The sequence below is a fragment of the Meles meles genome, chromosome 2 (genome assembly GCF_922984935.1).
Source record: "Meles meles chromosome 2, mMelMel3.1 paternal haplotype, whole genome shotgun sequence".
NCBI classification, from domain to species: Eukaryota; Metazoa; Chordata; class Mammalia; order Carnivora; family Mustelidae; genus Meles; species Meles meles.
Window position 1 is genome coordinate 187031584 of NC_060067.1, and position 16231 is coordinate 187047814.

The 16231-nt window shown below is 38.6% G+C and overlaps 1 protein-coding gene across 1 annotated transcript; it reads left to right on the forward strand.

Moving 5' to 3' along the window:
* The first annotated feature begins 971 nt into the window (after nucleotides 1-971).
* FGF20 (fibroblast growth factor 20) lies at nucleotides 972-8713 on the forward strand. The gene is made up of 3 exons (XM_045998451.1): nucleotides 972-1257; nucleotides 6784-6887; nucleotides 8468-8713. Exons 1-3 carry the CDS (start codon nucleotides 972-974, stop codon nucleotides 8711-8713), a joined length of 636 nt encoding a protein of 211 aa, XP_045854407.1.
* The last annotated feature ends 7518 nt before the right edge of the window (nucleotides 8714-16231 follow it).

Sequence of the window (16231 nt, forward strand, 5' to 3'; positions counted from 1 at the left end):
TAAATGATAAAAGAAAAAAGTAATGCTTGTACATTTTATTAGTGTTTTAAAATTAGTGAGTTAAACTGTCAAAGCTTTGATTTTCCTTTCATGTGTGTCTGGGCAGGTCTAAGCCTCAGGTAACGCCCTTTTTCCTTCTCTCTCTCTCTTACCTTTCTTTGCACCTGTCCACTGCAGGCTCCCAGCAGCTCTCAAGGAGTCCAATTCTCCTCTTCTCTCCTTTTCCTCCTCCCACCCATCCCCTCCTCCCACCTTCTCAGCTGCAGCCCCCCCCCCCCTTCCCCTTCTTCTATATACCTGCCAAGCTGGGCTCCTTGTTAGCAGCGATCTATCACTGCAAAGGAGCTCACATCAAAGGCGGTTGCACAGCAGTAGCCGAACAGCATCACGGTTGTCCCAAAGACAACCCCAAAGAGGGGCCCTAGCTGCGCCTCCCCAACGTTGCTGGCTAGCTTTGGCCAAGTGTGGGAATGATTTTTGCGACAGCATGGATAGAGAACCGTCAAGGGCCCCTTTTGGTCACTTCCGAAGAGCAAAAACGTGTTGAGAGGAGACCGGTTTAAGATTTCAAACAGAACCTCCCCAGTGCGCATGAAAGGACTTGATTAGCATATGTCAAGAGGACCCGCATATATACTCGCTGTGTATGTACGCAGGACTCTGATCTGATCAGTTTGCGGAGTTGGAGCCTCAGCCCCCAGCCCCAGCCGGGTATTGGCAGCGGCCGCTTATAGATGTTCCTGCAAAGCCAGCAGCCGGCTCCCACCTACCCAAGGAAAGAAGATCGCTCCAAGAGAGTGAAAACTCCCTTGCTATCTCAGTGCAAAGTCCATTCAGCGACCTCTCAGGAGTAACCGGGTCTTTTTGCGCCTGTTTTGCTCTATTTTTCTCCATTCCCGTCCCCATCCCCGCTACACTTTTGACTGGGGTCTTTTGTTTCCCGGATCCTCCGCCTCTCCCCTGGCCCGTCCATGGCTCCCTTAGCCGAAGTCGGGGGCTTCCTCGGCGGCCTGGAGGGCTTGGGCCAGCAGGTGGGCTCGCACTTCCTGCTGCCTCCTGCCGGGGAACGGCCGCCTCTGCTGGGCGAGCGCCGGGGCGCGGTGGAGCGGGGCGTCCGCGGCGGGCCTGGGGCTGCGGAGCTGGCGCACCTGCACGGCATCCTGCGCCGCCGGCAGCTCTACTGCCGCACGGGCTTCCACCTGCAGATCCTGCCCGACGGCAGCGTGCAGGGCACCCGGCAGGACCACAGCCTCTTCGGTACGTACCGGTCCCCCGGCCCCCCAGACCCCCGGCTCCTCTTCTCCACCCGGTGCTGAGGGATCTCCCGGAACCCATCCAGTTCGAGGTGCGGGCTGGGACTGAAGGGCGGGCCAGCGCAGGGACAGGGAGGACTTTCCTGCTCGCTTCCCGAGGCAGTCTCTAGCAGGCCTGCAGCTCCAGACGCCGGGGGCGGGAGGAGAAGCGGTGGGTGCTCCGCACGCACCTTTCCGCCCTGCCCTTTTCTGCTGCCTGGGACCAGAGCCAGACTCGGAATCACATCTTTCTTGCACTTCTTACCTCCCAGGCAGTTTTCATCTTTTTTTTTTTTTTTTTTTTTTTTAAATCCCGATGTTATTTTCTCCTACTTCCTCTCACGTTTCCTCCAGTACCGCCTCTCACGTTTCCTCCAGTACCGTTTACTTAATCAAAAATTAATATCGCAAGCTTCCCGCTTCTTTAAACATGCCCCGCAGCTATGCAGTTTTTAAAAATGCATTCATGGCTCCTGGTCAGAGGGTCGCTCTCTTATCGGATGGGGGCATTTATGTAAATATTCATTCAAAGAGGTAACAGATGAACTTGCAGGGAGCTACCGGCGGCTCACTTGGCTGCAATTCTTTGAGCTCTTTAAGTTCTACCTGGGGGAGAAAAGGAAAACAAACAAACACACACACACACACACACACCCACCCCGGCTGGCTACTGAGCATGCCCAGTCGTTCAGCCAAGCTCCTCTTAAGAAACTGTGAAACGGGAAAGCAAAGATCTTAGTATTGACCTTCTGTAAGAGGAAATGGGGAAGCGAAAGAGGATATGGGTGGGAACACAGAGAGACGTGTTTCTGAATCCCTCCAGCGAAGCCCGGGAGCAGAAGGAGTTAAAAGAAAGAAACAAACGAAGGATCCTTGTGACACTAAGTTGGGAAATCATAGGTCTCTACTGTTAACTATTCCCTAACGCTATGTGTGACCAGCAAGTGCCTTCAACAGTCTGAGGCTTAATTCTTCTTTTCTGTATAATGATGGAGTTAAATTAGGTGATGATTTAAAGATGCTTTCAGGTTCTAACCTCTCAGGATCTTTTACCCCCATTGCGGGAGTTTTCATTATATTAGAGTTAACCCGGTAGCATTCTCAAAGGATTTTTGATCATCAAACTTGGGACATTACTGGAGAGATTTATTGTATTTTTAAAAAGTACCATTTACTCGTTGGCAGCAACGTGAAAGGGCCCAACATCTGTCTTCCTTTCTTTTTCTTAACACCGAGGGATTCTTTGAGAATCTCATTTCTGAATGGCCCTCTCTTATCTTGTCCCCTTCCCCTTGTTCTTATACTCTCATTTCTTTTCTTTTTCTTTTCTTTTCTTTTCTTTTTTTTTTTTTTGGCTTGCAGTACTCATTAAAACTTTGGAGAAGTGTAAATCTCGGTTTGAGGGGCATTTGTAACTCTAGATGTAGAAATGAGCATGTGGTGGTCATTTGGTAGCACTTAAAGGCTTAGAAAATTAACTTTTTAAAACCCATATGTTTGCAGCTTCCGCTGATCTCTTCCAAATTCCCATTGACTATGAGTCAAGGGTGTCATGACCTGTTGGCCAACCTTGGGGTCGCTTTTAGAAAGTGGTTTCTAAATTGAGGAGGCTGAGATTCTTGTTCTAAAGAACTTTGCTGACACCAGGCGGCTCAGTTTTCTTGCTTTTAAGAATTACGGAACTCCATTCATTATCGAAAAAAATCATCCAGCTACTAGAAAGATTTAGAAATGAATACAAATGTGGTAAGGCCTATAAGTAGAGCAGGCAGAAGTTAAGCTGAGGTAATACTCGGACTCCCTTCCCTACCCCCGCCCCTTGTGATACATAGTACAGTCTTGGACGCCTTTAAGACACTTGTGGTTCACCTGTAACTCCCCCATGACACGGGTTGCTTCTTTCAGATTGTGTCTCTTCATAAGACTATAGGAAGAGATATAAATCTATGGGAAGAGATGATAAATATTTGTAGACTTGATAACATTCATTAACCTGGTATTTAAATCATTTCCTTAAAAATATTTTATATCAGAATTACTATCTTCTACAATATATTTTTGCTGAAATTTTGCCTAATTATTTAGTAATTGCAAAAATATGAGTTAAACGTATTTTGTGATGGTTTAAGTCACTATGGTGGGAGGCTACATATCAAAACAAAATATCTACTGTTACACAAAGGGAAAAGAACCTAGATGAGTTCTGATAGCCTGAGGAGGTCTGAACATCCTCTGCCGTGCCTTACAGTGCATCCTAGTGGCGTTGGATGGCTAAGACATCATAAGGGAGTAGAGGTGAGAAGAATGTTTATGTTTCGCAGGCATATCATATGCTTCTCTCTGTATTTGCCTTCTTTTCCTAGCACCTCAGTTATTCATTGTGAGATCATTTTGGTATTTTTCTTTTAAACTCATTTATGTGCCATCTCAAGCTTGAAAAAGCTTGAGAATGGGTATTTGTGATGTTATAGTAAGTAACATGTTTGATAGTTTATACTAATTTTCCCATAAATGATTATGTGAAAAATTCAGAATCCTGTTTTTAAAAATTGAAAACCACATCAATAGAAGCTAAACAAAAAGGTTCCAGTGAGGTTAAAATAATTTCCTATCTGAGTTCGCTCTACATTTATAATAGAGTTTTTCTGCACCGTAGTACAGTAGGACGATTTTACCTAATATGTAAACATGGAATCATTACTTAAAAAAAATGTTTAACCTGAGATCAAACATACTCCTTTAAAGGCTTTCCCTTTATTCTCCCCTATTCTCCATAGATTTGTCTGATGTGGTTGCATTGTGGGTTGACTCACCTGTTTATTATGATTCTTAAAAAGGCTGGCTTTGAAAATGATACCAGAAAGACAAAGTACCTCCAAGTCTTTTTATGGGACACTGGGCATTAGAAAATCTATCTAAAATCTGTGATTACCTCTTAAGGAAAGTTTTTCATGTCTACTCTTTGTTAAGGAATTAGCTTAGTTACCACCTCATATTATAAATAAGAAAGACTTGTCAAATCCCATTTAAGAATCAAGTGATTACAAATTACTATGTGGTATACTATTTCCTTGAGGAGAAAAAGGATCAGAATTTAAAAGTGTGGCTAAAATCTTTGAGAGGAACTCAAAAAACACACAACCTTTTTCCCATCAATCTCTGTGAGCCATTGCAAAATTATTAATTCCTGGTTATGGATGAAGTTTTAGATGTTGTTTAATAAAGTTGAAGCTATGAATACAATTGTTCTAAAAATATATGTGATTTCTACAACTACGTATTTTTTTACAAGATAACAGCATTATCTTAAAATGAGAAGTAAAGTATAGGTGGTTTACCATTTATTATTGAAAGAAAAAATAGGTACTTTATAAGACCTGTTATATGATTAGTTTATATGGAAATGAAACATTTTTTGAAACATATTTTATTATACTTAAAAATTGGTTCTATTATACATCATAATCATTTAATCAGTCTCTGGTTTTTGAAAGACAAGAACATCTTAATGTAAGTCAGATATTTAAAGAGAATTAAGTTACATGTGAGCCATAATATGCTTTTCCATTTGAATTTAACAATCAATACAACTTCAAGTAATTGTATATTTGTAAGTATATCCTGGATGAAATTCTATTAATATTATCTTCTTTTACTGATCATGTTTTAGGTCTATATTTTTATTTCTAACAGGAATCACTCACTAATAAGCTTGACCATAGGTTTAATTTTTATTTACTCCCCACCTCTAAGTTCATCATTACAATGGCTACCCTACGAGTCTGTGTCTTCCTGCTGTATCTTATCTTCTCTCTTTTGGCTCTCAATTAAGAGCACTAAATCTTTCAAGCCACTTATAGTCTATTTGGTAGTGTATTCATGTTATAAGATCCTTGATAGCTCTAGCGTTGTACATGATCTACCAATAGTTTGAAAGAGCTAATTTGAGCTCTTGAGAATCTATGTTTAGAGCTTAAGGGTCTATGTTTCTGCCAAAGAATGAATTAGGCTCTGGACAGAATAGAACTGTCTGTATAAGGGTTAGCCAGATTTTGGACTTTCTCTTGGCCTTGGGAACACTACATGTCCAAACAGGAATTTGTACAATAAATCAGGATATGACTTAAGAATGAGAATCAGGCTAAATGGTACACATTTATACTGCATGTACAGCTTAAGAAGGAGTAAAGGGGTGAAGGTAGAAAGCTGTTAAAGGCAGTTTCAACCATAGAAAGTATGTCTGTATATTTTTTCAACAAAGAGTCTAAAGAACAAGATAAAGAAATTATTCCAAAGGTTAGTGTGTGCAGAGAAAAAGAGTGATGCAAAGGGAAGCATTATTTCTTTTACTGTGGTGTATTGGTGTATTTGTAGAGAGTGTTTGATACTGGTTTATCTATTGATAAATCAAAATAATTTTAGGAATTTATTGATAACAAAATCTACTTGCATTCTAAAATCTTGATATTTGTCTATCATATTTAATGAATTGTAAAACCCTTTTACTTCTTTGAACTATCATATTTATTTTTAAGAACCATGTGACAGGTTCTTATTACACATGCTGTGTAATCTCTCACATATAGATTACATATATAATATGTAGATAATACATAATATGCCTATATATCTATATAGATATATCTCCATTGGTTTTGAAACCAGTGGATAGTCCTGAAGTAGAAATGCTGGATTAGGGCTCAGAAGTTGTGAGTTCAAGTGTCAGTTCTACTCATTCCGAATTTCATATTCTTAGGCAATTCAATAAATCTTTTTGAGCCTCAGTTTCTTTATATGTAAAAATGAGAACAATAATATCTTCCATACCTATATTAGGGAATTGTTTTTTTGAAGACCAGATAAAAAATATAAGTCAAAACCCTTTATAAACTATAAAACACTAATGTATCCATATAAGGTATACTGGCTATTGGGAGAAAAAGATGGACTTGATTCACAGTTAGCAAAACCAAAACAAAACAATTAATAGAACATATGTAATTAACTAATGGAATCATAGAGAACTAGATACACCTCTATTATGTACTAATTTTTGATAATAATAGCTTCATTTGTTGAATGCCTAAATGTGTCAGTCCTTATCACTCTTCTGGAAAGAGGCATTTTACTCATTTTGTACATGAGGAAACTGAACCCCAGAGAAGATAAATGACTTGTGTGGACAGACTGGCCAGTAAGTTACTATGAAATTTTAAGTTACTGTAAATTTCAAGGTAAATTATGCAAGTCAGTCTGGTTTAAGGTTTTATACCTTTAACATTACACCACGATGGACAACTTTTCTTTTTAAGTTTTTTTTATTTGTAAAATGGGAAGATCATCATAATAAGATGATTGAATAGCACTTTTCAGCTTATGAAGGACTTCTACCTACATTATTATATTTAGCAATATTGGTCTACTATTTGGAAGATTTTCAATAATCACATGTTCATTAATAAGTATGTCATTATTTTGTTTATAAATACAGGTATCCTGGAATTCATCAGTGTGGCAGTGGGGTTGGTCAGTATTAGAGGTGTGGACAGTGGTCTTTACCTTGGAATGAATGACAAAGGAGAACTCTATGGCTCAGTATGTATTTTATTTTTTATTTTTATTTTTTATTTTTTTCAGTTTGTATTTTAAAAACATTATTGTAATTCTTAAAATTATGACTATTTTGCCAGTAAAAAAAATCTACCAATAATACATGTCAGAAGAAACATGTGAAATACATATATGTAGAAATTAAATATTTATATTCTGATTAATTTCCAGATGTCTGGGCAGTAGTATACTAACTCAATTTCAGTTTTTGTTTTTTTTTTTTTTAGAGAGTGAGCACACACAGGCAAGAGGGGTGGGGGGAGGGCCAGAAGGAGTGGGAGAGAGAATTTTAAGCAGGCTCCACAGCCAGTCTGACCCTGACATCTCACAACCCTGAGATCATGATCTGAGCTGAAATCAAGATTTGGGCACTTAACCAATTGAGCCACCCAGGTGCCCTCAATTACAGTTTTTAAGCCCCAAACATCTACTGCTTTCAGCTTGCTAGTCTGCTTGCCTATTATCCTGAGTCTTTCTATTTCCCTCCATATTTTGATTATTCCTACCAGAGACACAGAAAAAAAAGACAATTTCTTCTTGCCATGTTAAATTCTTCTCACCTTCACATTTATTTAATGTAAATTTTCTCTACCTGTGATCATCTTCCATAGCTAAGTATTTATGTTGCTGACCTTCGTAAATAGGAAACAACTGAATGAAGTCCTACAATATTGTGGACAACAACAGAAAATGGCAACCACATATCTGGTTGACTATATCGGGATAATTAAAGAGCCATGACTCAAAAAGCAACTGTGGTCTATCTCTTAGGATAAGATACAGTTCAACTTAAAAAGGCAAGAAATCATTGGGCCTTTACTACATTTACCTAATGGTAACCTCTAGATGAAAGTTAATGATGGGAAATGTATCATCAAACAATTAATAAATACATTTAGGGAAGATACATGATTTGGAATGATGGTTTTGAATTAGGAATTTGGATGTTAGCAAGATATTGAAATGTTTCAAAATGATAGTAGAGATTTTCTATGTAGAACTTTCTAACAACAGAACAAAATAAATACAGGCTTGTTTGGTGGGGATGGTGGTAGGAGGGAGATGTAATGAAACATGGGAAAGTTCTGGATATTTATTAAGTATTAGACAATAAGGGGCGCCTGGGTGGCTCAGTGGATTAAGCCACTGCCTTTGGCTCAGGTCATGATCTCAGGGTCCTGGGATCGAGTCCCGCATCGGGCTCTCTGCTCTGCAGGGAGCCTGCTTACTCCTCTCTCTCTGCCTGCCTCTCTGCCTACTTGTGATTTCTCTCTCTGTCAAATAAATAAATAAAATCTTTAAAAAAAAAGTATTTGACAATAAAATTGAGAACTCACACTTAATTTAAAGTTATTTGAACTAAACTACTAAGAAGTTTAGTTGCCTGGAAGAATTCCAGGTAATATAAGAACTAAAACAAACAAAGCAAAAACAATTCATCCTTTCCCCCTTCTTTGACAAAGATATTGTTGTAAGCAAGGCAATACAAATATAGAGACGAGACTTTTCTAAGGAAATTCTCACAAAGGTATTTTTTTTAATGGTAGTTACCTTTTGTCTTACAGGAGAAATTGACTTCTGAATGCATCTTTAGAGAGCAATTTGAAGAGAACTGGTATAATACTTATTCATCCAACATATATAAACATGGAGACACTGGCCGTAGGTATTTTGTAGCACTTAACAAAGACGGAACTCCAAGAGATGGTGCCAGGTCCAAAAGACACCAGAAATTTACACATTTCCTTCCTAGACCAGTGGATCCAGAAAGAGTTCCTGAATTGTACAAGGACATACTGCTGTACAGTTGAAGCATGACAGTGTCTTCACTGGAGAGCCAGACTACAACCATTCTATCTTGTCAGAGTTCACACCATAAAATAGTAACCCAGGAGTCTTCTCAGGATGTTATGGAGTTTTCTACTGGGTGGCTGAATTTGGAAAGAATATTGAGAACAAAAAAAATAATATTTTGGCTGGAAGTAGATCAAGACCTCTCTTTATAAGTGGATTAAGTTCCCTTAGGTTCATTGGTTCAGTCCTTACTGGTAGATTGAAGCTGAAAATCTGTTGAACTGTGGATAATGGGAACCCCACCTGGTTTGCTGCTGGTACCTCACCTCTCTGGATTATGTTTACTTCAGAAGTTACATTAAAAATAGATACTTCATGTTGAAGAGATATATTGACACTGTTGACCAAGATTATTGCTACATAAAGTCTGAGGACCTTGTAGGATTTTGTAGGTTACAGAGTGATATGTAAAAACTCTGGATGAAACATGAGCTATAGAACATGCCACATCAAGATGGAACATTTTTTTAAGGATGGACCTATTTATACATTTTTGATTTGCAAATATTTATTATATATATTTATTTATTAAAGAGTTTATTTTTTACTGGTATATGAAGATAATGCAAAGGAAAAAAAAAACAACAAAAATTCTTTTATTGTGCCATTACTTTCTTGTGATGTCCTGAGCTGTAGAGAAGACATCCTTTTTGCAACATAGAAAACATAGAATAAAATCTTGAATTTCCTTTTAAAAATAAAGTATAGCATAGACGATACATTTTTTTGCAGTCAGCTGCCCTCTAAATGTAACATTGGTTCCTTTGGCTTAGAAAAATGTTTTATCAAATTGTATTGAACTCAACACACATTCAAAAGGGAATTAAACATTTTTATTTTGTCTTTTGGTCTCATTCCTTTTTAGGTGAAAGTTGTTCTACTTATATAACATATTTTTTAAATGACAAAAATTCTAGGCTCCTTGGAGAAATACTTTGATTTATGAAACATGATAGGCAGCTTATGCACACTTATTTTCTTGATTCGGTGTAGCAAAGACCCAATTCTTTTCCCACTATGATCACAGAAGAATTAGTCTATGTAGCATCAGCATTAATAATGGTATCTGAGTCTGGTACCTTTTTCGTTTTATCTCTATTTAGTCATTTATACAGGAAATATTGGCTAGTAGGAGAAACAAAGGATAAACAAGTAAGCTAACAGAAAAATGCTATAAGTGTGAATTGTGATGTGGTCCATGGGGGGAAACAAGGTTCTGACACAAAAAAGAGAGAACAAATTTAGGTAGGATGAGGGGGTTTCTCTAGGGAGATGGCATTCTTCATGGGCTGTAAGGAATTTGAAGGAGCTACTCAGCCTAAGAGGAGAATTAGAGCCTGATAGGAAGAGGAAGCAAGAAGTTTGACCTCCCTATGGTGAGAAGGAGCTTTGTGGTGGGAGTTTAGTCAACAACCGGGACAGGAGCACAAGTAAGTTTAGACAGTTTTGCACATACAAATCTGGTATGTTCTTGAAGATGTTTCTTTCTTTTTGTTTTACTTTGTTTTGTTTTATTTTATTTTTCTTATTAACATATAATGTATTATTAGCCCCAGGGGTACAGGTCTGTGAATTGTCAGGCTTACACAATTCACAGCACTCACCATAGCACACAACCTCCCCAAGGTCCATAACCCAATTGAAGACCTTTCTTAAGGTTTTGTTTGCTTCTGCCCTGCAGTTGTCAATGTCATCAATCTTAGATAAAGCATTGCCCCTGAGGACGTTGTGATGATAATGGTAGCAGCCGCCACCAGTTCCCAACTTGGAAGGTTTGATGAAGCACAGATTGCTGGATCCCAGCCCTAGCGTGTCTGATGTATGGGTCTGCGGTAGGGTCTAAAAATTTGAATTTTTAAGAGGTTTCCAGGTTGTATTGATGTGGTTGGCCTGGAGATCACATTCTGAGAATCACTAGGCTAGAGCAATGTTTCTCAAACTTTAATGTGTGTACAAAATCATCTAGGGGGCGATTTTTATTTTATTATTATTATTATTAGTCTCACATATCATGTATATAGTAAATAATGTGTTCACATACCACTTCCCTTTAGGAGTATCAAGTGAAATCTATTCAGATACCTAATAGATCTATTAGGACTTTGTTTTATCTTACCATTCCTTCAGCCAGCACTTACATTTATAATGCAATGTATGGAAAGTGACAGTTTTGTGAATTAACTAATGATCAGAAATATTACAAATATACACACACACCAAAACTCTGACTTTATTCGATAAGTTGTTATGCCTATAAATAGTCAGTTTCTAATTTCTAATGGTAAAGTTTAAGAGGTTATTATATACTCTTGGTAAGTGAGGAGTTAGTACATCAGAAAACTCCTCTGTGTTCAGTGTCTGCTGCTTCCACTAGCAAATGTAATTTTGGGACATCTAGGAGGGGCGTTAGTCCAAATAATCAATCCAAATAAATCCTGCTTTCAAATTTCTCACAATCAACACTTTTATAAAATGTTTCCCTTTCAGTTTGCTCTAGACAGAGATCTATAAAGTGAATTTGGGCTCCACCTCAGCCTGTTGGTTCTTAAGATGATAATCTTGCTCCTCCAGGTGTATATGATATGTGAGACGAAGTCACGTTACTTTCCCCTAACCAACGATACGGTATTGCTAATTAGGGTATTTTGCTTAATAGTATAATGTTGGTTGGTGTGATTAATGCCTATAATTCCTTGGTCCATGGTAAGAGTTGCTCAGTGTCTTCCTATTGACAGGGAAGGGGTTTAGTAAGTATGACATGATATCAGAACAAATCTAAAGATTTTTGCAATGCTTGGGTGGCTCAGTTGGTTAAGTATCTGCCTTCAGCTTGGGACAGGATCCCCGGGTCCTGGGATGGAGTCCCGCACTGGGCTCCTTACTCATTGGGGAGGCTGCTGCTTCCCCTGCTTGTGCTCGCTCTCTGACAGATACATAAATAAAATCTTAAAAAAAAAAGAACAAACCTAAATATTTTCATAGAACCTACAGCCAATATTATTTTAAGGTTCCCAAACTGAGAGTACTAACCAAACCTACCATGGGCTAGTAGTGTTCACAGGGATAGTGCTGAAGAAGTTGAAGAGAAGAGGGTAAATATGTTATTTCATGCAGTTGGTTGAACAGTTCACTTCTGGCTGAACAAAACAATTCTGCAGGTCACATTTACACATTTAAATTCCTTTCTTTTACCTGGTTGGTAATATATAAATGATGACGAAATGAAGGAACAGTGTTAAACTGGCAATGTTTATACCTTATACCAATTTTTCTTCCAGTATGGACTTATAAATTATACAACATGATTTTAAAACACTTCCTTCAACTGTTTTCTAAGCATATTAGAGTAAGTTTCATTGTTCCTGGGATTATTTTCAGCCCAACAACATTAGTTCTTTGCACAGTCTAACTCATTAGAGTGGCCATATGTTGACAGGTTAATTTGTTTCAACTGAGTTTTGTAGGAGAATCAAGCCCTATAGAAAAATAGTGTGACTATTTCTTAATCCTCCCAGGGAACATATTTGATATCATTTTAGATGTATAGATGTATACAACACAAGTTAATCCATTACACATAATGAGTCTATTGGGACTTAATTCTCTCATGAATCCTGTTGAAAGCCTATTGTGACGTGGGCTATGCTATCATCTAGAGTGCTCCCTTCTCTCTGCAGAATTAGCTGTTTCCCACAGGACTAGACACGTTAATATAATTCTATTAACCAAAATTCTATATACCATGCAATTTTTAATGTTTGGGTACTAGTGTATTCTGAGCACGTGCCAAAGCCAATCAGATCTAGGAAGACTCTAACTGGTTCGCACTGTTCCATATTCTTCATGTTTCTACCCCTAAGGGCTCATGGAGATGTAATGAAATCTTCTAGTTACGTGGCCCAGGGGCACTACCTTGGATTTGTGGCAACAGACACTTACTGAATAGTCTACCAAGTAAATAGAAATATTTAATTGACATTGTGCTGCTGGAAGTATTCTAGTGTTGATACATTAGTCACCCAGAGACAATTATAGAATATATATAAACCAACTTTTATTAGCATCAATTAGTTTTTCTAGTTGTTAAAATAGAACAAATTGATCTTTTTTTCTTGTTGAGTGTTCTTCTACCTGTCCCAGCTATTGCCCTGTTCAACGTATGGTTGGATGTAATTAATAGTTTGAGACCAAGGATCTTCTCTGTATAGACACCCTTCTAGAATGGGAGGCTAAAACCTATCGAATGGCTTAGGAAAGCTGTTAAATGTTTCCATATATGCTGGAAGTAGCCCTGTCTCTCATCAGAGTTAGCAACCTCAAGCTTGGGCCTCCAAAGTACAGTTGATTAGGACAATCTGGATGTAGTGAGGTTGTATCCTGGCCTTACCTAGTAGTATCCATCCACCGAGTAGAAGGATCAGAGAACTACACTAGAAAAGAAAAATATGGGGGAAGAAAAAGATAATCAGAGGCCTCTTAGTTTTAAAGGATTTCTGGACTTTCAATTAAAGTGCCCCTAGCTCTGTCTGGCAAAATATCCAGTATTTCCTGGTTCCTCAGTCATTGAAACTCTGTGTATGATTTGGCTTTGAAGTGGTTCATATGTACGTTGCCACCTATTTGGCCAAAGGGAGTTTTAATATTTATTTTAACATTTCCAGCATTCAGAAATGAATGCCCGTTCTTATTTCATCAAGTTTTCCTCCAAACATAACTAAAATATAAGAAAATATAATTTTAGATACAAGTATTGACTTTTTCTTGGGAACCCATTTCCCCCCAGTGAATCACGTACCCTTTGTCCCAGTTCAGTAAATAAGTCAGCTTTACTTCTATTTTCTCTCTAGTGCTTTAGTAAAGAAGCGAGTAAAGAACTGGCCATCTGAATTGTACCAGATCTCTTTATGATGGTGGATATGGCCAGGTCTGAAGTTCTAGCATAGTTTTTGGCCAGACTCTTACCTCATCTGATTTGCTATGGGGCATGAGTTATAGAAGGTGGTACTTTGATGGGAGCAATTACTGAGATGATAAATTGTTATCATGAAGAAGACTCCGCCTTCAATCATATTGTTACCAAACTTGGTTGTACCCAGTAAGCAGTTAGAAATTGGCCAGAGGCCCAGCTGGATTTCCAAACAAGGCTTCTGCTGGAGCATGAGGGTAACAGCACAAAGGAAAGATTCCTCAGGATGGCCACCTGAAGAGAGGTCTGGGAAAATTTCAAAGAGGCTTTGGTGGGGGGCAAAAGGTGGTGTTTAACCATGTAGAGGTAAGGATTTATCAGTGCCTGCACACTTAGAGATTATGATTTTCAAACATTGCATGTCTAATTCGCATGCCAAATTTCTATCCCTGGGCATGATTTTTAGCATTATAATGAGGGGAAAAAATCAGTGAAAGGTCATCATAGGGGTCCACTGTGGCTCGGAATGGCTTATTGTGGTTCTCAGAGGGGGAAACTTGTTGTAAGCTGGGCCATGGGTCTTGCTTGGAGCTTGTGGCTTTTAGTTTCCTGATGGCAAGCAGCACCCGCAAGCTGGGCTAGAGAATGGGTTATTTGGGTGGGTTTTTTTTTTTTTTTTCTCTGCAAGTTCTGGGTGAGGAGGCTTAAGTCCAGTCTCTGCTCTGTCTCAATTTTGTCAGCCTCCAAGATGGGATTTGGGTAGCTACCATATCTTGTAATATTTGAAAGTAAAGGTCTTGGAAGTATCAGATGGGAAAAGTGCAGAGGTCAAGAACAGTGTTTCTGGGGCGCCAGGGTGGCTCAGTAGGTTAAAGCCTCTGCCTTTGGCTCAGGTCGTGATCCCAGGGTCCTGGGATCGAGCCCCACATCAGGCTCTCTGCTTGGTGGGAGCCTGCCCCCCCTCCACCTGCCTCTCCATCTACTTGTGATCTCTATCCATTAAATAAAATCTTTAAAAAAAAGAAAGAAAGAAAGAACAGTGTTTCTTGGAAGAAGCGGTATACCTTGGGAATCCATAAGGATATCCTTACCAAGGGTTGGTCTCTGGTAGTGCAATACATTGCTCTGAAGGACATTACTCTCTCCTGACTTTTCTGCTTCCATTTAACAATGAGATCTCATTTGCCCATTTTTCCTTGAGAGTACTAGGATATCAGATATCATCAGATTCATAGTGGTAGCAAAAGGACTTGATGTTCTCTCTTTGAGTTGTTCTGTTTTAACTATGACTCAATGAGTGGGGGACAACTGATTTTCAAAGTGAGTTTACCATTTGACAGATTTGACAACTTTGTCATCTTCTTAGAGACAGGCCAATGATTCTATGTAAAAGATCACTGGAGAGTCATGTTTTGGTTGTATTGGTTATATGGGCTGAAAGGTTAGAAAGCTTCTTGGGTGAAGTTTAAGGGACCTGCTGTTCAGGATGCCATGTAACTCAATGATGAGACTGCAGCGTAATAGTCGGATGTGGCAATATCCATATGTGGCTTTTACTTCTTTGCATCCTGTTTAGTGACAGGAGTTTCAAGGGAAAAAAATTTTGACTCATTCAGTGCATAATTTATTTGTTACAAATAATAGTATTTCCAGAAAAGTTATTGTTTAGTGAAGGGCCATTGAATTTCTTTTTTTCTGTTTAATTATTCTATCATTTTTACTAATGAAACTAAGAAGGGAAGACAGAGCCCTAAATACAATTATTTCTGACTGCCATTTATGATATGAATACATTTTCTTTTTTCAAAAACATTTTATTTATTTGGGAGAAAGAGAGAGCTGGTGTATGAACTCTGAACATGAGTAGGTGGGGGAGGGACAGAAGGAGAGAGGGAAGCAGACTCCCAGCCGAGCAGGGAGCATGATGCAATGCAGACCTCCATCTCAGGACCCTGGGATCACAACCTGAGCCAAAGGCAGAGGATTAACCGCCTGAGGCACCCAGGTACCCCCATGAGGACATCTTCTATTTGAATTAGGTCAAGAACACCCATTTAATTTTTACCTTATTAGATTATAACATGGTGCTAGACACTTTATCTTTATAATAGGACAATAAATGTATAATTCTGGCCAAATGAAGGCAAACTACATGGTGAACAAAATTAACAGGGATCTAAAAGAACGCGTTTGCTGTATTGCCAACCATAGATTACTAAAGGCTTGATTCAATATCCATCTCTGTTTTGGACTAGTCAAACCAGGGAATTAAAGAGATAAATAATGTAAAGGGTTATTCCTAGTTTCTTCTACACCCCTATTATGTAAATTGGTATAGTCCTAATGTACCATGGTATTTTTGTATTTGCAACTGTGGTGATACAGGATCGTTCTAGAGATTTCCCTTTGGCATGCCCAATTGTTGGGGTGCTACACTTCAACATTTTGAAAGCTTTTTCCATCCCTAGAATCACTACAGACTATTGCAATTACACACTCAGGGAAAGGTGATACCATCCAAGGAAAACTTTTTTGGTCCTCTGTGTCAAGCAATTATCACAACTCAACA

What these genes read in the sequence shown, in the direction of transcription:
- FGF20 (XM_045998451.1), top strand. Translation starts at nt 972, where the DNA reads ATGGCTCCCTTAGCCGAAGTCGGGGGCTTCCTCGGCGGCCTGGAGGGC. An exon ending in GCAGGACCACAGCCTCTTCG is followed by an intron (nt 1,258 to 6,783) that starts GTACGTACCGGT and finishes TTATAAATACAG; the next exon opens with GTATCCTGGAATTCATCAGT. An exon ending in AAGGAGAACTCTATGGCTCA is followed by an intron (nt 6,888 to 8,467) that starts GTATGTATTTTA and finishes TTTGTCTTACAG; the next exon opens with GAGAAATTGACTTCTGAATG.